The sequence below is a fragment of the Cinclus cinclus genome, chromosome 5 (genome assembly GCF_963662255.1).
Source record: "Cinclus cinclus chromosome 5, bCinCin1.1, whole genome shotgun sequence".
Lineage (NCBI taxonomy): Eukaryota > Metazoa > Chordata > Aves > Passeriformes > Cinclidae > Cinclus > Cinclus cinclus.
In genome coordinates this window covers 29,756,334-29,778,929 of record NC_085050.1, presented here as the reverse complement: position 1 = coordinate 29,778,929, position 22,596 = coordinate 29,756,334, and the positions used below count along the sequence as shown (strand labels likewise).

General features: G+C 38.3%; 1 protein-coding gene across 3 annotated transcripts in view; it reads right to left on the bottom strand.

The window, feature by feature from the left end:
- Nucleotides 1-20,957, bottom strand: part of PCM1 (pericentriolar material 1) — a 40,538-nt gene extending 19,581 nt beyond the window's left edge. Inside the window, exons 1-18 of one of the 3 annotated variants that reach the window (XM_062492817.1) lie at nt 20,839-20,957; nt 17,057-17,175; nt 16,215-16,460; nt 14,811-15,083; nt 14,114-14,284; nt 13,822-13,938; nt 10,437-10,614; nt 9,336-9,445; nt 8,687-8,903; nt 7,256-7,439; nt 6,781-6,957; nt 5,820-5,977; nt 5,392-5,606; nt 3,655-3,806; nt 3,444-3,573; nt 2,638-2,772; nt 1,998-2,188; nt 624-821 (exon numbers count right to left, since the gene is read on the bottom strand). In XM_062492817.1, coding sequence (XP_062348801.1) covers nt 624-821; nt 1,998-2,188; nt 2,638-2,772; nt 3,444-3,573; nt 3,655-3,806; nt 5,392-5,606; nt 5,820-5,977; nt 6,781-6,957; nt 7,256-7,439; nt 8,687-8,903; nt 9,336-9,445; nt 10,437-10,614; nt 13,822-13,938; nt 14,114-14,284; nt 14,811-15,083; nt 16,215-16,460; nt 17,057-17,152 — 2,948 coding nt within the window. In that variant the 5' untranslated portion in view covers nt 17,153-17,175; nt 20,839-20,957. Of the gene's footprint in view, nt 1-623; nt 822-1,997; nt 2,192-2,637; nt 2,773-3,443; nt 3,574-3,654; nt 3,807-5,391; nt 5,607-5,819; nt 5,978-6,780; nt 6,958-7,255; nt 7,455-8,686; nt 8,904-9,335; nt 9,446-10,436; nt 10,615-13,821; nt 13,939-14,113; nt 14,285-14,810; nt 15,084-16,214; nt 16,461-17,056; nt 17,176-20,838 lie in introns of all 3 variants that reach the window. The other 2 variants (XM_062492818.1, XM_062492819.1) reach the window with 2 other exon arrangements.
- Between the last annotated feature and the right edge of the window lie 1,639 nt (nt 20,958-22,596).

Sequence of the window (22,596 nt, the reverse complement as noted above, 5' to 3'; positions counted from 1 at the left end):
ACATGTACTTGATGAAAATAGAAGCCACCAACATAATACATTGACCGGTCTAGCTGTTGATTAGCCCACTGTCTACTAAAATTATTTTGATATCCAAACCAGAAGAAATAAGTGCAGATATATATACTATTTTTAACATGGCATTTTCATTTAATCACAGAAAAGTTATGAAGAAATTCAATCAGGTAAACAAGAGTTGAAATAACTCACAACAATTAAGACAAAGTTTTCACAATGACAAAAGCCAGCAATTTAGAAGGAAAAATTTCAAAATTAGTTTAGTTCTCTGCACTACTATTTTTAAGAGACTGATCTATACCGCAAAAATTTCATACAGATTGGTTATCTTTTAAGCTGATTAAAACTAAATGGGAACACCAGGAACCACTGCCACACAACTGGAGAGCTCAATGGCAAACTTTTAATAAGACTGAAAACAAAAGAAAACACCAAATCAGTTATATGCGTTGCAGCTACAAAGACTCAGACAAGAAACTGTCACTACACACAGCTCCCTAACAAGCCAAAAGAAATTTTCCTTTGCTGTAGTTAATTCAATGCTTCCTCCACCCTCTTCCAAATACACCCAGACAAGCATTTGATCAACAAAAAATGCTACTAACCTGTCTTTGTTTCCTTTAATAAAATAGGCATTTTCTGGTATGTTGTTATTGGGATAAACAGAGAAACTGTCATTCAAACTCGATGCATCTTCTTCCTCTTCTTCTGCCTGACCAACTCCATCAGAGAGATAACCATCTTCATCTCCATTTTCTTCCTCTAGGGCACACTGAGTAGAACCTCCCCAGGTAGCCATTGTCCTAGTGAACATTGCAGGGTCAGGGAGAAAAGGGGTGTTTGGAAAAAGAGTATTTATAAATATTGAGATATAAAATTATCTACTTATAATTGCAAGTCTATCTGCAATTAATCAAGCTGCACCAAAAAGAGTTAAACCGTTCTTAACATAAGCCAGCAGTGTGCCCACATGGCCAAGAAGGCCAACAGCAACCTTGCCTATATCAGGAATAATGTGGCCAGCAAGAACATGGAAGTGATTCTTCCCCTGTACTTGGCACAGGTGAGGCCACACCTTGAGTGCAGCATCCAGCTCTAGGCCCCTCAGTTTAGGAAGGGTGTTGAGATGCTGGAGCATATGAAGAGAAGAGCAAGAAGACTGGTGAGGGGTCTGGAACACAAGTCCTATGAGGAGTGGCTGAGGGAGTTTGGGTTGTTTAGCCTGGAGACCATATTGCTCTCTACAACTGCCTCCAAGGATGCTGTAGCCAGGGTGAGGGAGCCAACCCATCTCCCAGGCAACTGGTGACAGGACATGAGGACAGTCTTAAGCTAAGACAGGGGAGGTTTAGGCTTGACATTAGGAAGAAGTTCTTTGCAGAGTGACTGGGCATTGGAATGGGCTGTCCAGGGAGGTGGTGGAGTCACCGCCCCTGGAAGCATTTAAGAAAAGACTGGATGTGGCACTCAGTGCCATGGTCTTGCTAGCAAGGTGGTGTCAGGTCATAGGTTGGACTCTATCTTCAAAGTCTTTTCCAGCCCAGTTGATCCTGTGATTCTCACTAATGCAAACTTGAATTCTACTTCCAATACTGGGACAGATAAATGAAATCAATGTCCATTTTGGAAATACATTACTTTATTATGCTATAAAATGGGTAACGATGAAAAAAAATTACTCTGATCACTTGGCATTTTCTACGCATTATGCATTTTCTTCTTCTGAGGTGATTCTTTCCCCCATTGGTAGAACAGGAGAGACTAAATATGCTGGGAAAATCCAAAAAACTAGCAAGTTGCTAAACAACACTCACTTTACAAATCAAGAAATTAATTTCCTGCTCTGTTAAATCACCACATTCAGTGCTCAGATGAACACAGAAACTGTCCCCAACACTGACATCCCAGTACACAATGGAAGCACCCATTGCTCAATACAGAGTAACTTGTGCTCAATACAGAGTAACTTGTGCTCTTACTTTTCAGTCCTGCTCTGCTGTGGAGTACACCGAGCTTCTGACCCTTCACTTTTAACAGATGCAGCAACAGTAGATATTGTTTCTGCGAGCTCTCTCCTTCTCTGATCTTCAGCCATTAAAGCTTCGAGTTGCTTTCTTCTCTGTCGCAACTCTTCTCTTAAAATCTCATCTCTTCTCATTTCAGACCATAACTGCTTGCAGTAAAATAAAAGAATTAGAATATAATGCTAGAATAATTTTAAGAAAGAGTAAGTAATATCAAGATCATTATCAAAGACAAATACAGGGGAAAAGGAAGGAAGAGGCAATGATAAATCAGGTTTCAACAAATACTTTCATCATTTTCTCCAAGGATGACCTGCCTACAGTATACATTATCAAATGTTCATGTAAAAATTCAAATTTAATTCAACTTTCACATTAATATTTAGTAACAAGTGCTATACTTGGGGTAAAATGTCTTGCCAGTTCAAGTCAGAATTCCTTTCTTTCCAGTTTATGAAATAAATAAGTTATACATGCTTTGTTAAAATAGCTACTACTTCACTTCCCAGGCCAGCTACTTAGAATGTGTCCAGGCAACCTGAAACTTCCCCTTTCTAAACTCTTTTGAAGTTACTGTATATCAAATATGAAATACCTCATTGCCTGCTAGTACAGATTCACCACACTCAAATAAAGGCTTGCCAGCTGTGTTACACTCATTCATGGCTGGAGTTGACGTTACTTGTGAAGTCTGTCTATTTGCTGGGCAGTTACCCAGGCCAGCTGACAACTGAAAGAGAAAGCAAAATGGCAAAATAGAACATAATAGCTTTCTAAAACTTACCTGCAGTTAAAACCAAAAACAGTTAAGGCTTTATAAGGCTAGAAAGTCAGTATCCTGGAAAAAGGATTTTTGAATCAAGGCAAAACGTTTACTTCAAAACTTACCTAGGAATCAACATAACTTATGTATTATTACATAATGTTCTAGATGTACTGTGTTGATAATTTATTCCTCACTTCACAGAAAGAACTTAATCAAAGAGCATGAAACACAGTAAAGCCCCGTAGAAATGAAGTGTTGATCATGCTTACAAGACACAGCATTGCTCCAAAATACCAGCAAATGACTACTAAGAGAATTAAAGAAGCAGTGGCTGACCAGTATGGACAAATTTCAGGCTAAAAATAAGACAGAAGGTTCTGCATCTTTGAAGACTCTATCAAGGCTTTTTAAGACAAAGTACAGTGAAATTAAGATATACTAACCACTGAACAAAAACCATTGAAAAGTGAATGACATAAGCAGAACTCTAAGTTTAGAAGTCCACCTGCTTACAGTATACAAGTATTACCACTTTTAAGTTTATTCTAATTTTCATAGGGAAAAAACAGCAACCAAGATATTTTAGGTTCCTTTGCTCAACACCTTAAGACAGCAAAGAAATACATTCTACCTACTTGAAGGTCAGGACAAGCTTTCTGTAACACTTGAATTTTTTCCTGGATTTCAATCAGTTTTCTTCTTTCTTCCTGTAACTGCTTAAGCTCCCGTTGCTGCTGCTGAAGTTTAGCTTCATAGAACTTCTCTCTGTGCAAATAAGTTATTCACATGTTACTTGCCAAGAAGTTACCTAAAGCACAGCTCTCCCATCCTCTGACAAAGGCTCACCTTGCTTTTTCATTTAGTCGCCCATCTTTTTTCAACTTGTTGGAACTTGCTCGGACATTATTTGGTTGTTGCTTTGTCTCTTCCACCTCACCCAACAAGTCACCAATATTAGAGGCATTTGCAATTGCTCCTTGAGGTTCTGGATCATCATCCTAAAAGGATGTCAGAAAGGCAGTTAGGCTGTTTTCAGGTTGATTAAAAAAATATAACAAATCAATTTTGTCAGGTTTGTCTAGTTTGATTTTTTCAAAACTCATCACCCTGAATAGCTTTGTCTTTAGTACAAATGAAGAACTGATTTATCACCATGGCATCAAGGTAGAGTTCATGAGAGAATTTAAAGTTATTTAGCTCAACCTCAACTACTGAAACTTCCACTACAAATGCATATAATTTGTCTCATTCTGGAAGCATAAAACACTTGCCTGTGATTCAGTGGACAGAAACATACAAGCATATGAAGAAACAATAGGGGAGGTGGAAGGAGGAACAGAAAGAGACTGATGTGAACAAGACTGTTTATTTACTGCAGTCATTGAAGCTAAATATTAGTATTAGCAACTTATTAATAACAAAACTACTCTTGAAAACTAAATCTAAAATATTTCAGAAAGTCCTAAAGGTTCTCTATTCCAGCTTTATTTTTTTATAATTTCTGTATTTTCATCTCTCAATTTGAAAATATGAAAGCTGCAGCCACTGCTGCTTTTGTTTTCCATTGTGATCATTCTTCATAAAGACTCCGCTGAACAGGAGAGATCACTGGTGACCAAGAATGACACACACCTACTAGCTCACACACCTACTGTATCTTTGCTGAACACATACACGTAGCAAGCCTTGGAAATACGATGATGGAAGGTATGTCATTAAATGTCATTAATTAGGTTATTTATTAAGGAAGCTGCTGAATCATCTCTAATTCCAATTTATACCACAGCACAGTTAGCATCTCTATAGTGATCATAAAAAAAAAAAACACTGATCTAGATGCTGACATATTTCTGATAGGAGTATTATCTTGAAATAACAATATTGTGTTTATGCTGTTGCTATTGTAAAACATAGGCTCCAACTGAGCTTGATCTTAAAGTTCTCACATAAAGCCTTTTCATTTCTGGTACACCTACGTGTATTCAATATGCAGACATTACATTAGATGGTGCTCAAATGTGAGTATTCTGAAGGGACATTAGATCCGTGACATTGTGCTGTTCGCATCACTAAATTAGCATGAGATATTCTAAGTGAAAAACACTTTGAACTTATAGCTGGTCCTCAAAACTCATGAAATAAATAAAACCACAGCCCCCAAACCAAAATACTGCAAGTCAAATGTTGCAACATCCAAAGATTTTACTGAAAAATTTTCATTGACTGGACAGTGTTGTAAAACCCAGGGTTTAAAAACCTAAATGTGTTGAATATTCACCATAATCTTAAATGTCTAGTATTTAAAAAAATAATCCTGATCTGCTTCTTGGTTTGTATTTTGTAATCCAGTGCTAAGGTCAAATATTAAGACCATCGTTCTCTCAGGCTAGCATCCTCCAAGAAAATCCCTGAATTGAACTTCAGGAGTAGCACCCTTGAATTCAGAAAAATCAAACTATCTCTTTTTCCCTAGCCTAAAAATAAGCAATTCAAATGTTGCATTAAGCAAGTCTTCCCACTCAGAAGTTCCACATCACATGAAATAATGAATGCTCGACTGTTGTGCACAAGTTTAAAACATACCTGCACCATAGCAGCAAGGTTTTGTAACTGTCTAAGCTTCTGTTTTGCAGCTATAAGCCTATTGATCTTCTGCTCAAACTCAGCATCTCCAGCAACATCACCCAGGCTGCTTCTGTGACTAGATACGGAATCTTCACTAACTCTATCTTCTTCCACTTCATCATCTTCATCTTGGGGTAGATCGAGGTGTTTGTCTTTCTCCCTATTATGACAGTCTGGAAACAGGGAGAGAAGGAAACAAAACAATACCAAAGACACATTATTGAACTTCTGAAGTCCACTGTAATTAATGGACATTAGAAAAATATTAGCTTAATGATCAGGTTCTTAAATATTCTGCTCATCAAACAAGGATCTCCCGAAGTCTGTGCAGCTATCAGAGTTATCTGCACTAAGAAGTAAAATTACTGGAAGATTTTAGAACATACCTAAAGCAGAAGATGTTTTTAGAGTCCTTATATTAGCAGCAGATCGGTTGTTTATTTCACAGTCTGTATTAAGATGTCTTCCGTCTCTATTATTAGTTCCACATTGTACATTTGAGCTGCTATTTATTTCACTCCAACCACTGATTCCTTGAGGGTTCCTAGGGTAATATAAATCACTCATGATAAGTTTTTAAAACTGGTATGGATACAATTTTACTTTAGCCTTTTTCTACCTAGCTTTTTTAGGAATGGGTGTTCTGACACATCCCCCTAAAAAAAAAAAAAAATCAGCAAAACCCCAAACAAGCAAACAAACAAACTTGAACCCCATATAAAATCAGTCCAGGCATTGGGAGTTTTTCCATATTCATCTCTTCAACAGAATACTTGTTTATTTAAATAATCAAAGCAGCTTTAAATTATGCCCTGCTAGATCTGCAAAAATACATTAGGACTTACAGGTATATTATTTATAATTATATTATATTATAAAAGCTTTACATGATGCATAGCTAAGTGACTGCTCATTTCTACCAAGTGAAGATTCTCAATGCACACAGGTGCCTATAGCTGTATATATATATATATATATTTCATATACAGACTATAGCTGTAAATGCCTCTGTAAACCAAAGGGGTTTTTTACTCCAATTCTCTACTCTAGGACTGTAATCTAGTGAGATTCCACACATATAATTCAGTATTTAAACCTAAAGGAATTACCGATTTTTGAAGTCTTATAGTAATTTTTTTATGTTTGCGCTAGTGTAAATAAATAGGACAACCACGGATTAGATAATTATTAAATGTCTGTGTAATAGTTGCCTCAAATTAAAAATAAATAATTTTGGTAATGTAATAAGCACAGATTTAAGTTACTTCTGGTTGACTCAACGTATTGCAGGTTTCTTGAAGCAACAATTCAGCTACAAAGACTACAGATAACAAAAAATATAACAACCTAATATTTGTAGCAGGCTGTGGATCCTCACGTTCAGAATCACTTTCTGATTCTTCTGTTTCATCCTCCTCCTTAGTGTTTTCATTCACAGCATCTGTCATCATATCAGATGTCTGCTCATAGTAGTGAACTAACTCACGTAACTCATTCAGCCTCTTACGAACCTCATTTAGCTTCCTGAGGAGGAAAAAATGAGTATTTAATCTGTTTTGCCATATTAAGCCAATCTATTTAGAGTTAAAAAGAAAATATATACTTTTAAGTTCTTAGAGTTTACTCCTAGTTTCCAAGCAATAAGAACTTTCCACTTGAATCTCTGAATTCAGTTAACTGTATCAGATTGTTTACTATGTAGTCTGTAATATTAAATTAGGCAGATCAAAAAATGGAAATAGTTACTTAACACAAAACTTATTAAAAAAGTAATACTCCAAATTACTAAAGCAAATGGTGAAAAAAATTAAAGAATTTTTACTGAAGCTTTTCTGTTGGATTTAGATTTTCGTCTTCTTCACTCTCATTTTGAGAAACCAGGGAATCAGGAGGATAGGGAGCAGATGCCAGACTATTTGATTCACCGTTGACAACAGTTACTATGCCTACAGGACCAGAAGCAGCTGAAGTTGTACTTCTTTGATCAACGCTCCTTTGAGGAGAACCTGAAGCAGGAAAAACTACAGAAAGGAAATACAGCTTATGTGATTAATTAGTAATAAGGAAACATCTTGATGGAATTATATTAAAATAATGACGGAAAATATGACCAGTAGACAAAACAGCAGTTAATAACTTCTTTCCTTAGCAAAACAAACTTTGTTCTTATGTTTTGTTGCATGCAATGTCAATAGGGAGTGAGTAATAAGGTAGCTTTTGTGAACAAGACTTCTCTTACTCCCTTTTAGCTTTATCAAATGTCAGTAGTAGAGGCTTTCATGCTGTGAATCTGCCCATGGAGGTTTTTTAAGGTTTACTTAAAGCTGCATTACTTTTTCATAAAAAGTTAACATTTTAGAATTTTGATTAAAAGAAAGATCTTAGTAAATTTTTCACCTCTGCTAAAGTCTTTTGTCCATTAGCTGTAAAACAAACTGGATGCTTGCTTCTTCCAGCTACATGAAATCATATCCAAATATGTTCATATTCCATGCATTAAATATATACAGAAAAATTGGGGTACAGTAATGATAACTATTAAATCAGCATGTCCTTCTCCAAGTGCATACTTCAAGGCCTCATTTCTCAATGCTAACTAGAATATGCTGTGATCACCCCTCAGAAGTTTCCAGCTGCAAGACAAACTTCACCAGTACAAAAGCACTGCTAGAAACAGAGAGTGAGAGCAGCAAGTGGATAGGCCTGCACTAATGAGGAGAGCATTAAAACACCATTAAAAGGCCAAAGCTCTAGTCCAGTCAGACAGGTAAGGCCCTCTAGAATGGCCTGTGACTGAAGTCCCTGCCACCAGTGCACATGAAAGCCTTTTGGCAGAGAGGGAGCAAAGCCACATTGCCATAAAGCTACTAACACGTGGAAGTGCCGAGCACACAAATGCAGATGTACTGTGATAAAAAGACACAAAACTCAAGTTCATATGGCACTTTTTTCACAAGTCAGATGTGTCACAGACAAGCCATGAAGAAAAAACCCACCACATCCTCATTGGTCAACTGACTAATTAGTCAATTTCAATGTTATAAACCAAAGTGCTAAGAGACATCATCATTACTTGAAGTGTTCTTCATTAGGACAGAAACCTCTACAGCATTAAAAATCATTTACATTAATATTGCCCCAGCACAGCTTTTATGTCACTGACCAATTGCAATCTGAAAGGCAACATTACAAACATGCACATTTAAAGCATTGTATTCATGACAAAAATACAATTTTGCCTATACTGACTTACATGAAGAGTTATTTAGATGTTGGTCACGAAGTGTATGAAGTTCTCCTAATAGCTGATCCATTTTTTGCTTTTTACCCTGCAACATTCGCATCTTGTTAAAAAGCTGTGCCTTCTCATCTGACTGGTGTTCAGACATTGAAGAGTTCCTGCTTTGTGAAATCTCTCTGGTAAGTGAAAGGCTTTCTGCTTGCCTTCTATTGTCAGGCACAGATTGTGTCTAAAAAGAATAATTCCATTTTTATTCAGAGTACTACAAAAAAAGGCAAATAAATTGGAAGAAACAAAAAGCTTTCTTATGGGCCTTCTTGCAGAACACCAGAATCAACACCAAATCAAAGAATATTATAAAGGGAAATACACCGAGAACATTCTAGTGACATCCCAATTATATACTGAGTTAATAATTAGACTGCAATAAAGAAACTACTTCTCTAGACCTTCATGGAAACCCATGAGACACAAAGCATATATCAATCAGCTAATAACTCTTAAGAATTTTTAAATTTGCTGAGTTTTCAAGTTTGGGGGGAATTTTGATAACTTCACTGGCAAGTACACACAGATGAGCAAGACAAACATTGAACTGCCTTGTTAAACAGAATAAAAACTGATAATGGCAAAATCTACACAGTACAATCTCAGGACTGACCTGAGAATCATGAAGTTGGTTGTGAAAGCGTTGAATTAAGTCATTCAATTCTTCATTCAGTTCTGATGTAAGACTTACTCCTGAAACACTACCTGTAGTTTCTGTTACAACTGGGCATATGGAAAAAGGGGAAAATATAAGTATTTTTCCACAGCGATGGAATAAAGGCTATTTAAATAAAAATGTGTGGCTTCATTATACATCATTATACTGACCCTCTAAAAACACAGCACTGTATTTCTAATTTTGTATCCTTTCCACCAGCTTTACTCTTGAAAGTAGACTTCTGCAACTAACAAGACAACTCAGAGCTGTTTTGTAAAGGACCAAAGGACAAAAGGACTTTAGGGTTGTACTACGTTTTGTTAAAAACATCAGAGCAAAATGAAAGCAACCCATTTGCCTAAGGCTGATAGAAATTTATCAGAAATAAAACTGCAATTTTTAATATAGCTAAACTTACAACAGTGCAGGTAATTTCACTTTCTCAAAACAATAAATTAATAGGACACCAAGCTTTCATATCAGTATAAGTTGCAATATTTAGATCTGCAAATGGAGTCTTGGAGTTTTGGTCTTCAAAAAGCTTTATGAGAGAAATGAATTTAAAATAAAGCTTTTCTCCCCTGCCTCAAAGTTCACATTCAAACAGTACTAAATATACAGCTGGCAGTTGAAAAACCCCGATTATTCTTCCTATTTCCCTCCAAATACAAACCAACAGTTCATAAGAAAAATAAAGTGCAAATATTCTTTATTTTCCCCATAGATTATGAGTTCATTACACACATAGTAAAGTTTCACTGTTTTCAAATTTTGAAAACATTCATTCTGCCATAAGTTGAATTTGAATCTTAACATTGGGTAGACCAATTCTTATGGGAAAAACCCATGCTTTTAGGATTCTTACAAGTAAACTGCAGTAATTAGCTCTGGGTTTTTAAATGACACATAACTTTATAATGTTACATTGTCAACTCTTCAGAAAGAGAGGCTTTCCAGTAAAAAAAGCCTTTTTAATGTATATTTCACAATTCCACCTTTAATCATTCAGTCAACATGCTAACATGATATAAGTTGAGACACCATCATTCCACATACCAGAATCATCCAGGACAGCAATGGCTTGTTCTGCTTTATGCTGCAAAGCAAGAAGAGCTGCTTGTCTTCCTTGAAGGGCTTTTAATTGCTCCTGCTGTTCTAGCATCCTTTTCAATAAATCATGCTGTTTCTTCAAGTTCTCCAACTCCTCTTTAGCCTCCTGCTGAGGATCTCTGGCCTGAAAGAGATGAAAAAAACATTACCACAACTAGAACCATTTACCTGTTAAGAACTAGTAAAAAAAGTGTCAAAGCAAGCACAACTTGCATATAAATGAACAGCTTGGTTAATGGAAAAAAAAGTAAAATTGAAGCAGCTTCACCTTTCTGATAGTGCATTATTAAAAAAACGTCAGACATCCAAAAGGAAGAGGCCTGTACCACCAAGACATGTTTATACCTCCTGAGGGTTTAAGTTTTCTTTACAAAGCCAGTAAGCTGCCCTAATATGACCCAAAGACTAACCCAAGCCTCCCTCTGTCTTTTAAATCATAACAGAGAGTATTAACCTTTAAGACTGCTAAAGGTAAGCAAGATAAGGCATTGCATCATGGAGCTATATAAAACACAAGATCTCAATTGGCCTAAAAGCTCTTAAAATTTTCAGCAGAATGTTTTAGGCAGATTTAGGCAGTAACTCCTTCTAACCTGTAATGAAAAGAATGAAAGCATGCTGAGCAGTTAAAATATATATAAAAATTTGGTTATTTTCCTCATCCTATGCTAATTCGGAGCTGGAGATTTGGATCAAACTTTTACTCAAGTATTTTAATGAGACATCTGCAGTTAAGATCCTGATCCTGACTGAAGTTGCATTATTGCACTTTGCAGATGAAATAATGGAAAATAGCAAGCATTTACAAAGAACACTACTAACTTGAAAGCACAATCTTCTATCCACATAGTATTAAGTTTCTAAAGTAGAAAATTCAGTCCAAATACTCAGCATCAAATGTCAGAACAGAAGCAGGCATCTTATTAACTAGATCTGGGTACTAAGGAATGCTCAACTTTCCAGCAGTGAAAGCTGGAAACATCCAGAATTCTAAACTCTTCAAAGTGCCACGAGAAGTTGCACTGCAATTCACACTGATGATTGCTGTTAAACTCTCACCTTTCATATGAACAGCAGAGTAGAGTCAAAATAGATCACACACTGAAATCAGCACAGGAACAAACAAGGGGAAGAAAGGGAACAAGGGTATGTGTCTCAGTCTCACCCACCCATTAAATAATCCAGGCTTTATCTGAAGTACCAGATTTGCTTTGAGTTCATGAAAATTGCATTAACAAATTTTTCAAGCTTAGTTCTACATTTAGACTAGTAAGCTTGACAAAACATTTAATTTTAGGGGAAAAAATATTGAATTTAAGACTTTTTAAAAACTAAATCACACGAAGGACAATGATATAGAAAAGCTCATAATGGGTAAAAAAGACCTTTTATACAATGCACCTCTTGAAAGTCTTCCCCCATCAACAAATATTTACATCAACAGCTAAACAAAAACATTTGTGGAACATATAATGGCTACTAATTTCTAATTCATGTTGGTATTTGGTATTAGTTTAAATATGCATTGGCATATTAGTGTAACCATGACAAGTGTCTGAAAGTCACATTTACAGTATGTTTTCCCAAGAAGGTAACAACAAAACTTAGAAGGATGATCTATATAAAATCACAACACCTGCTGTACAGTCACATCAATGCTAACTGTCAATGCTAACAATTCAGAAGAAAAAGCCATGAAACATTCCTATTCAATGAAAAAAATTCCAGGCAAAGAAGATTAATTCAGTGAAAAGACAGCTGGATACAGATGAGCAATCCAGTGGAAACATTCATTGCAAGTAACAAGTACATTTGAAGCAATTAACACGGGAGATGGGGGGAGGGGGAAGACTAGCCTGTATAAACCCTATTTAAGGCTAAAGGAACATTTTGAAGTGTACCTTTGAAAGCAATCCATGATCCTGGCTATTAATCCCACAATGCCAGATTTCCCTGTCATTCAGAGCAGCTCTCTCACTTTTCCCTTTAGGGCTTGGTGTAACATCAGTGTCTGTAACCTGTTCTCGTGAAGCTGAATTCCCTAGTTTGTCCTCAATGCGGGGCCGACAACTCAAACTAAAAGATACCTCCTATATTGGATAGTTTAGTATGTTAGATTTTGAAAATGTGCTCCAACTTAGCATGCATTTTTAAGTTACAAACCTACCCACTTTATCTTGTCAAATAATCAAAACGAATACCTAATAACATCTACTAAAGAGTGAAGACATTTTTAGTAATTCTTAGAATTTGCATAACAATAAAGGTCCATATAGCAATCAACATTTTATGACCGGAAGTATGCACTCCACATGTAAAATATTCAAGCTGCACGTAAAGAGAGCTTAGATGCAAAATTAAAAGCCAACCAAAAAAACTTAACTGCAAATTTTGCAAATATTAAGATAAATGCAAGTTCACATGGATACTTCTTTAACAATGTACCTTTTTCTGAATTTTTCAAATTTAATTTAAGTTAAAAGTGCATCTTCCATGTCTATCAATATATTTCTTTACAGGGATAGGAAGAGTTCTTATAAAGCTAAAAATAATTACAAAAGCTTCTTAATGTTTTAACTGTTTTATTTCCAAGCAGGTAAATTCTCTTTATCCATAGGACATTCAGTGTGCTAACTGGCCAGAAAGAGTACCTGCTCTCTGGTACTTTTCCTCAGTGTAACAGAACAGAAGACCCAAAAGTTATTAAAATGCTTTTGTATCTACTACGAGACATGTCTACCATGTTAAAAAAAAAAAAAAGTTTTTATAAATAGAAAGGAAGACTGGACTGCTTGTCTCAGCACAAAATTCAGAATACATTTTCTAAAGAGAAACCCACCTTTCCAAGAAATGAGAGAAACTTCTGTGTTAGGTCAATACTTTTATCGTATCACTAGAAAGATGCTTGGACAATAGCCCACTAACAACACATTTCTAACCCTCCACTCACCCATCTTCCAAGTTTTCCCCACTAACAGAAACAAACCTAGAGATGAAAAATTGTATAGAGGGGTATTTCTTCCCAATTAAGCCAGTGAATTATCTACCAAAGTACACATTTAATTCTTTATTGTACTTTGAAGAAAGAATAAAGATTTAAAAGATTATTCCTTGCTGTGACAGAATCATTACTTTTTTTCTCACATTAAAAAAATAAATCCACACATGCATGGACACCTGCTGAATGGAGTACTTGGGGATTTTTAACTGTTTTAACTGTTTAATTTTTAACTGTTTTTTAATTGAAATGCAGATTATAGCACTAATAAGACCCATGAAAAAAACAAAATAAAGCCCTCATTTCTACCTTAATTACTAGAAGGCAGCTTACCGTGGTATCTGAAGCCTCAGACTGCACATCAATGTTTAACGATGTGCTCTCACCTACAGAACCAGATCCCACAGCTGAATCTATAGTTCGAACATCATCCTCCTCATTTTCTCTAACCTGAAATATTTCATTGGCACAAATCAAAAGCTATATAAGGGGGCAGTAAAAATGAATTATGGAAGGTACTACATACGAAAATCAACACCCTCAGTAGCACCATCAAAACATAAATGGTCAACTCCTAAAAAAAGCTTACAGTGCAGAAACAAACATATTACGTTCTCAAACTTACAAGCATCTTTTGCAAAAATTTCAGATAGGATTTCTCCTGCTCTTTAAGGTCATCTATAAGGTGTGATAAACGCTCAACATTGGCCGATCTTTCATTTTTCTCTACAAGATCATCCCGCATGGAGCTGGCCTTAGCAATATAGTCGCGAATCTGAACTAGTCTGCTCACAATCTGCAAAGACACTGAAGTTACTGGATGCATTCAGCTAGAGCTGCAATGTATTCAATGCACAAGACACAGTGACAGCAACAGCAAAGGAGTAATCAACGGGGGACATGTTAGTACTTTCACTCCTACAAGCACTCTTCCACAAGTGGTTAAAAGTCAACAGCATTTATAAGGATATATTTATGCATGCGGGCAGTTGCAAGGCTGAAGCACAGGGCTTCTGGTCAACACAGGCCAAAACACAACTGAGCTCATCAACACAGGAAAAAAAATCAACTGTGAGAGCACTTTCTGGAACCATATAAAAGGGAACCAACCTCTAAAATAAAAGTTATTATTACTCCTGTTACCAACAAGCAGAATTTTAAAGAACAGTAGATTACTAAGTTTGGTTTCACATTTTCTTCAAGTTTCAGAAGAGTAGGAAGTAAAATATTTCCCATAAAGATTTATACTTTGAAGAAATTTAGAAAGAACCCCTGAAGATTAAGAGTCAGTATTTTGTAGACTTTATAGGCTGTATAAATACCTGGCTACTATCCATCGCTCGTTCTCCCCTTGCATCTTCTTGAGCAGACACTTGACAATTTTGCAAGAAATCCTTGCTTAGAGCAGCTCCAAACAACTCTTTACATTGTGCTGATACCCCACTTTCCTTCTTTTGGGAACCTGAGGCAGGATCTTTGCTTTTATTAGTGTTAATCTGCAGTGACAGGAAGTTGAATGGCTTTTTGTTTTCATTAAGTTGACGTTTGTTATTAGCAGCCGTTGCCCGGCCTTGAGAATCACTTCCAATGCTTCTCTATATACAAACAAAAGAAAGAACAATTGTTTTATTTTTTCATTCAATATGTTCTCAAAACTGCTTTGTTTCCCTGCTTGTATTACTATTTCTAGGGTATTATTAGACTGATTTTAAAGTTATTAATCAGTCACCAACTGGCAAAAAGCTAGTTGAAGACAGTGTCAATGACTTTTTGCCATGAAGTTTTCAGAAAAAAAAATCCATCATTCCAGAAGAAAGAGAAGCAAAAACATTCTATAGTTTCTAAGAATTTAGTTCCTCATTTTTGCTGTGACCTCGATCTTTACTGCAGCAAAAGGCATTCTACTTCCCCAGGTACATTTGAGAAAATAATAATAAAAGAGCAATATATTCCTGTGCAGAATATAATACCTCAGAACTTCAGCTTTTCTTTAAAACCTTGTGAATAGCAACATGTTGCCCTAACATATACTTGAGGAGGAAGTTATGCCCAGCCTCTAAACTGTAAATCAACACAACAAATCACACTGGAAAGAATCTTCATAACCAAAGAAGTTAGCAACAACCTTTGGTAAAGATGAACTAGCCTCTGTTCTGAAATTGTTGACACAAATTTATGCCTTGTTCCAAAAGAATTAATACTTCATACTTTTCCATAGTTTTGGATAAGCGAAGGAATGAATGCGCTATACTTCCAAAAAAAGTAGTTATGGCTCAAGAATTTGTGCCATAAAAATCTCTAATCTGCCGAGGAGCACTTTTTAATGATAGTCCTCTGCTTAACAGACAAGGGTAACAATGTTTGGGATCACAAACTGGCAGTTGAAGAACAGACTTTCAAAATAAGGTAACAGATATTTTCAAGTAGAATATAAGCATGATGAGTAAAGAAATACTGCTCCAAGGACCCAGAAATTTGTTAACGGCTGAGAGAAAGAAAGTGAAGACAGCCAGTACACAAGCAGAGGAAAGCCATGGTAATGAATTTTTTCTTATTTTCTGAAGTTCAAAACCAGAATTTTCATTTGATTGTCATGGTGCCTATAAGGTTGTCTTTTTTTACCTTGATCACTTGTAAAAGGATTCTTTACTCATCTGTCTTTATTAAGAGATAACTGAATCCATTTTGGAGTCACATTTCTAGTGGGAGCTAGTATTCACACAAACCTGATCCAGATCACTGAAGTTTATTCTTTGTTTAAGCCTTTCTAGTTCAGCCTGCTCTGGAACAGACATCTGAGTCATGTATCGAGCATGAGGAAAGCTATGAGAAGTTCTGGTCCTCCGTCGTTCCATTCCAGGTGAAGATTCTGGAGATATGTCATTGGTAAGTCTTGTTTCACCTTCACCACTAAGCTTTTTCTTGTTTTTTTCTGAAGATCTATTTGCTTTCTTCTGTTGACCTCCCCAGTCCTTAAGGGGAAGGAGAGAGAATATAAAGTCATATTTGTTATCCACACAGACAAAAAGCAAATGTTTGTATTCTGTCAGAAAGCTTACTTCCATTTTAGAAGTACAAACAGCAAGCACACATTGAAATATGCACTAAGTTTTCTAGAGCAAACATCACTTTACAAAATAAAATTTTCTCAATTGCATAATTAAAAATAGCTTGTCAGGAAATTTAAAATGCATTTCATCCTAAATGCATTAAATTAATTTCAAATGAAGCTCAAGTTCTATTTTTCTTCTTTGCTGGGGACTCTTTCAGGAGTTCAGAACTTTTTAAATTATAGCTTTTACTTTCATGTCACCTACAATGCTTTTGTGTCTACCTACTTTATTTACCCAAAACACTTGCCATAAATACCTCGAGACCTCACATTCTTTGAATTATACCCACTGTTTGCTTACCTCTACCTTAGGTTTTCCAGGTAAAGCTGTGCTGGATGCAAAGCCCCGCATGATGAGGCTTAGGGGTTTGCATTGTTACCTGCCACTAACAGAATCTAGCTGGCAATTTTAATGTGCAGCATCAAATGGCAACAGAAAGAAAAGAATAATTTTACCGTGTTGTTCAGCCGGTCATCAAGGCTCTCATTGCTCCAGTTGGGTAAGTCCTGATCATTCATGTGTTCTTCAAAGGGACCACCTCCTGCTGCCATGACAAGCGATCAATAAAAGCAATCTATAAGAAAGAGTTGAAAGGAATGTGATGTATTAAAATCAGTTTACATAGAAAATTTTAAAGATTCATGATAAGATGCAAACACAAAGCTGTTTAGGAAACTAAACTCCTCATTCACTACCCCGTGTTACTAGAAATGTATCAATGAGAAGAACACAGAAACTGGCATTAAAAAAACGAAGAAATAATACTTGTGGGTTTGGGCTTTTTAACCTCTGAGCTATGAAAGAAACTTTTTTTTTTGAGGATTTAAATTCTCCTCACTTTAAAACTAACTATACAGTACTCAGAAAGGTTGCTTTTTAATTCATAAAGCCTACACTTTCAGGCTCAGGGTGATGTCTATTTGATACAAGTGACTTTGGAGACCCAGTAAGTCAAACTTTCACATTCATTTTAATACTGAGATGCTGACAACAGAGTACTGAATGACACACTTGAAAAAAATACAAGGAAAACAGACATCAGTAAAAGGATTTGTACTTTTGTTACCACACATTAAGCTATTTAAGCAGTGAATGACCTGCCACTTACATTACAGTTTCTACCAAAACCAAACAAAATAATGTGGGTTTCACAGAGCTTTGCTGCTCTCCATCTGCATCACTCCGTGCAATATAAAGCAACTTAAATGCGCCAAGTTTTCATTTTCACTTCTTGTTTTGACATTAGAAATAAAAAAAATTGTTAAAGTTAAAAGATCAGAAAAAGTATTCCTTTATGAGAGTAAAATTACATTAGCCTGTTCCGAAAGGTGAAGAATTCGTAATTCTATTTGCTAAGAGCCACTGGCACGATTCCACTGCAGAAAGCTACAACTTTACCTATGAAGAACTGTAACAGATGCAGAAGAAAAGCAGTCTTGCAGAGACTTACTTTTTCCAGCTTATTTCCACTGCAATGTTAGGACATAATCCTAAACTTAACAGAAAAAATAAAAATATAGAAGTTGATAGGAATGACTTTCTCAACATGTATATAATAAGTTTGTTGTTTTTTCTTTAATACCAGTTCCAGAAAGGAGAACAAATTAATCTTGAGTTTAAAAGCTGTCCTAGGACACCTATCTTGCTTAGGTACAAGACTCAATCAAAATCACACACTACAGCCCTCTCAGTAGGCACACTTGCACAAAGCAGTGTTCCTATGCAAACACAGCCTATTAGTAACTCACAGAGGAATGGCATCTACCAGGCACGCTCTTACCCCATAACCACATCTCCGCTCGGCAGTGTGCCAGCCCAGGTCGTGGTCATGCAGACAGGAGTCATGCTGCTTGTGCACCTCACAGCCATGACCAGAACACACACAGAGCAGGTCTAAGTGCCTGCTACTTTGGGAACTTTGCCCTACTGTCCCTTCTTCATCCCAAAAGATGTGCCCACTAGGCCATGCAACCAGAAGGTATCACCTATGAACTAGATGGCCAACAAATAATAACAGAATTAAAAAAAACAAAACCCAGACATGTTTAGAACTTCATAAACTTCCTGATGTACCGAACTTTATGACCACACAAAAACTGTAGGTTCCTTCTCTGCAGCCTTCAGGTAACCTGTCTGATTCAGCTGGAAAATTACAACACAATGACCTTCCACATTTTGTTTATTTTCGTGTAGAAACACAAGCATCCTATAAAAAGTTCACAGGGAAGCTGATGCTAAAATTTACAAGCATTCAAAGCAAATGCATAGTTATCAGTTTTAAAAGAATCATAATTTTAAAGAACTTTCTTCAGTTACAGATGAACTGTTCAGCTTTGTCAATGTGCAAGACCCACCATTTCAACAGACTCTGTATCCTGACCTGCCACTGAGCATAACGAGGAAGATTAGAGGCCATCTGGGTTTACAGTCCAATTCTGTAAGCTGTTTCCTCATCATCACGTTATATAATTCTACTAAAACCAGAGCAAAAGTAGTTTTTCCCTACCATCCACTGTAAAAAGAAGATGCAGTATTCATCTTTACATAATACAAGTAACTACTCACACTTATTTCTTTTAAAATTTTCACAAAACCCATTCTCAACTACCTTTGCTGTAGGAGACTCTCATTACATCTGAAGCAAATTCACTGTCCCAGACGAAATGTCATGAATAACACGACTCTCAATAAAGGAGACCAGGCATACACCAACATGCCCTGATAAATATGACTCAAAAATAACAGTACCTTCATTATTTCCAGCAAGCGGATTCTAAAGTGTTCTAACAGAACTGTGCCCTTTCCAAAAGTTTCTAAACATTCCTATTATAGTCTTTGATACCTCCAAATTAATTATAATCAAGCAAGTTTAAGATCAGAGAGCTCTGATGGCATTTTATCTCTTTAACTCAGCTGAAAAACACAAAGAGGTTCAGCTAAGTTTTTTCTTCTTTCACGTGAAGCTATGCTTTCCACCTTCACACACACACTTCATCAATACGCATTTTTTCTTTGCTTTCATTTTACCAGCTATTTCTAAAAAAAATCCTCATCTAAAAGCTTTGCTATCATGCCATTTTCTACCTATCTATCTACAGCAACCCATTGCCAATTTCAGGTTCTTGCAAGTCATAGGATCTGTATAAAAGCTTTTGAGTATGTACCTATTGCCTTACAACATTTACCAGGGATTTGAGAAAAAAATACTTTCAGGTATACTTTCTACAGAAATAATAACTTCAAATAACATGTAAATGGAGATATATGTTATGGATAATATGTAAGTAGGAGAAACATGTAAGATTAAAGTCAAAACATATTCTGTGCATGTAACAGCAATATGTAGATTGCACGGAAGAAACACTACTTAACATGCAAGCAAAACAAAGGTATGTACTTCAAAAGCCTTTTTTTTAAGAGTAAAGATGCTCTTGAGAATTTTTTCCTATAGCACTCATGTGAATGCAAGAGCTCTTTAGAGCACATAATGATCAAAAAAGAAAACTTTTGGCAAAAAAAAATTAAATGGAAAATAGAAAGTCGCAAAAAGCCATCATACCACCATAAAGGCTGAAAATGAGGCCAAACATTTCTTTTTACGTTTAGCCTTTTAAGACGTGCGCTCCTCACTGGGCATTAACTCCTTAAAAGCAAACCATAGAGTATCATCACACAGAAGCAGTCAACAGAGCAAATCCTGCCCCACCGGACAGCGCTCACACGAACCGCACACTCACACACCCTGGCTAGGAATTGTGTGCCGGGTACTTCCAGCTTCCAGAGCCGGGGCCTTCCCAGCGCCCCGCAGGCTCCGTCGTCCCGACCTGCTCCGATCCCAGGGCGGGCGCCGAGCCCAGGCCCGGTGGGTCCCGTCGCCACCAACGGGGCTGGCGGAGCAAGCGATGGCCCGGCGGCTCTGCCGGCCGCACCGCTCGCTGCCTGAGGCGGCGATCCCGCTCCTTCCCGGCGCCAAAACCCGGGCGCCGCGGGGTGCGTGGGTAGGCGGGCTCTGCTCAAGGCGCCTCCACTGCCGCGAACGCGGCGGCGTCTCCTTGGAGAGCGGATAACGCGCCCTGCCCTGTGCGGGGGGCGCTGCCCGCACGGCCCGCTGCCACCGCGCGGTTTCCCCGCCGCCCCGCGGGCCGTCGCCCTGCCCCAGCGCGGCCCCAACACCAGCAGGGGAAACCGACGGGGAAGGGGCAGCGCGCCGCGCGAGGGGCAGGGGAAGGCGGCTCACCCCGCGCCGAAGGGGAGGTCACCCGGCCCGGCTCCTCCTCCACCGCCACCACCCGCGGGGCCCGGGCTGCCCGGACGAACGTTTGGCCTTCGGGCAGCGGAGGAGCGGCCCGGCCTCGCTTCGCCCGACACGGCGGGACAGGGCTGGCGGAGGCGCTCACGGCGCTCCTGCCTCAGCCACCACCGCCATCTTGGCCGCCACTCTGCCGGGGCGCGGGGGCGGTCCCTGGCGGAGGGATACAGACACAGACAGACGGACGGACACTCACCGTTACCTGGTAACCTCCGCCCGCCCAGGCCCTTCCGCACTGCGCGTGCCCCGCCCGACCCGGACCGCGGGGCGCCTGAGGCTCCCCCGCGCAACCGCCGGGGCGGTCGGGACAAGAGCGGTAGGCGAAGAAACTCCAACTCCCAGCGTGCATTGTGCGCGGGCGCGGCGCTCCCGGGGCCGGCGGCGGTGCCTCCTGGGAGCGGTAGTTTTCCACTTAGGGCACGGCCGCGCCCCAGGGCCGGGCGGGCTCATCAGCCGCTGTTGTGCGCCCGGCAGGGATTGCCGAGCGTGATTTTACTTACGAAATACAAAAACGGCGATGAACTCTGTAAATGCTTTTTCCTGATTGGAAGATGAGGTAAAATCACGTCGAAACTCTAAGCGTGGACAAGGATCAGCTTTTGCCCTCGTTTCGATCAGCTCTGTTCCTGCCAGCCTTTGGCGCGTTTTGCTCCTTGATTTATGGCATGGAATTTACGCATCTAGCTCGGTTCTTTACACTTTCCTTTGGGGGAAAATATAAATAGAGGGTCTGGCATAAAAAAAAAAAAAAAACAGTAGCTGTGTGTATAAAAGTCTGTGTGCTGTGCTCGGTATTGAACCGAAGTTGTTATCAGAATCATAGAATATGCTGAGGAGGAAGAGACCCTTAAGGATCCAACTCTGTCCCTGCACAGGACGCCCCAAGAGTCACACTATGGACCTGAGAGCATTGTCCAAACGATCCTTGAGTTCCTCCAGGCTTGGTGCTGTGACCACTTCCCTGGGGAGCCTGTTCCAGTGCATAACCACCCTCTGGATAAAACACTTTTCCTAATACCCAACCTAAACCTCCCAGGACACAGCTTCAGGCCGTTCCCCCGGGGGCTGTCACTGTCACAACAGGGAAGAAATCGGTGCCTGCCCCTCCTCTTCCCCTCACAAGGAAGCTGTTAGTCCTTCAGGGGCCTGGGCTTGGACAGCACACTCGGGATTTCTGTTTCAGTGAAGCTGGTATCATTTATATGACTTTAATTTGAGGGGGACGGTCCCTTGTCAAAATGGAAAACCCCAGCATTTTCAGCATTTCTATTACACTTGAGTTTCTAAAGCGAAAGTATTTAGCATTCACATAGGCCTCATAATTGATCTTGCTAGAGAAACATTCTACTGGTACAACATGGAAATGCAGTTAGTCCCCAGTTCTCCCATATTAGGGCTTAAATACTAATGCATTTAGGTAAAGAAGAAAAAAAAATGGATACATGAAACCTTTTCAATGACCCATTAATCTATCTATAATCTAGAAAAGGAACTAAATAATTGGAAAAGCGTCAAAATAGAGATGTTTCACTGAAAGTAATTTTGTTATCTCCAGCACATTCCCCCATATCAAAGAAAGAGTTCTGGACAATACTGAGTGAGTGAAAGAGGTGAAAGTAAGATTGCCTATTACAGCAAAAATCTCTCTCCCATTTCTACCACGAGCTACTTGATGGTATAGCCACA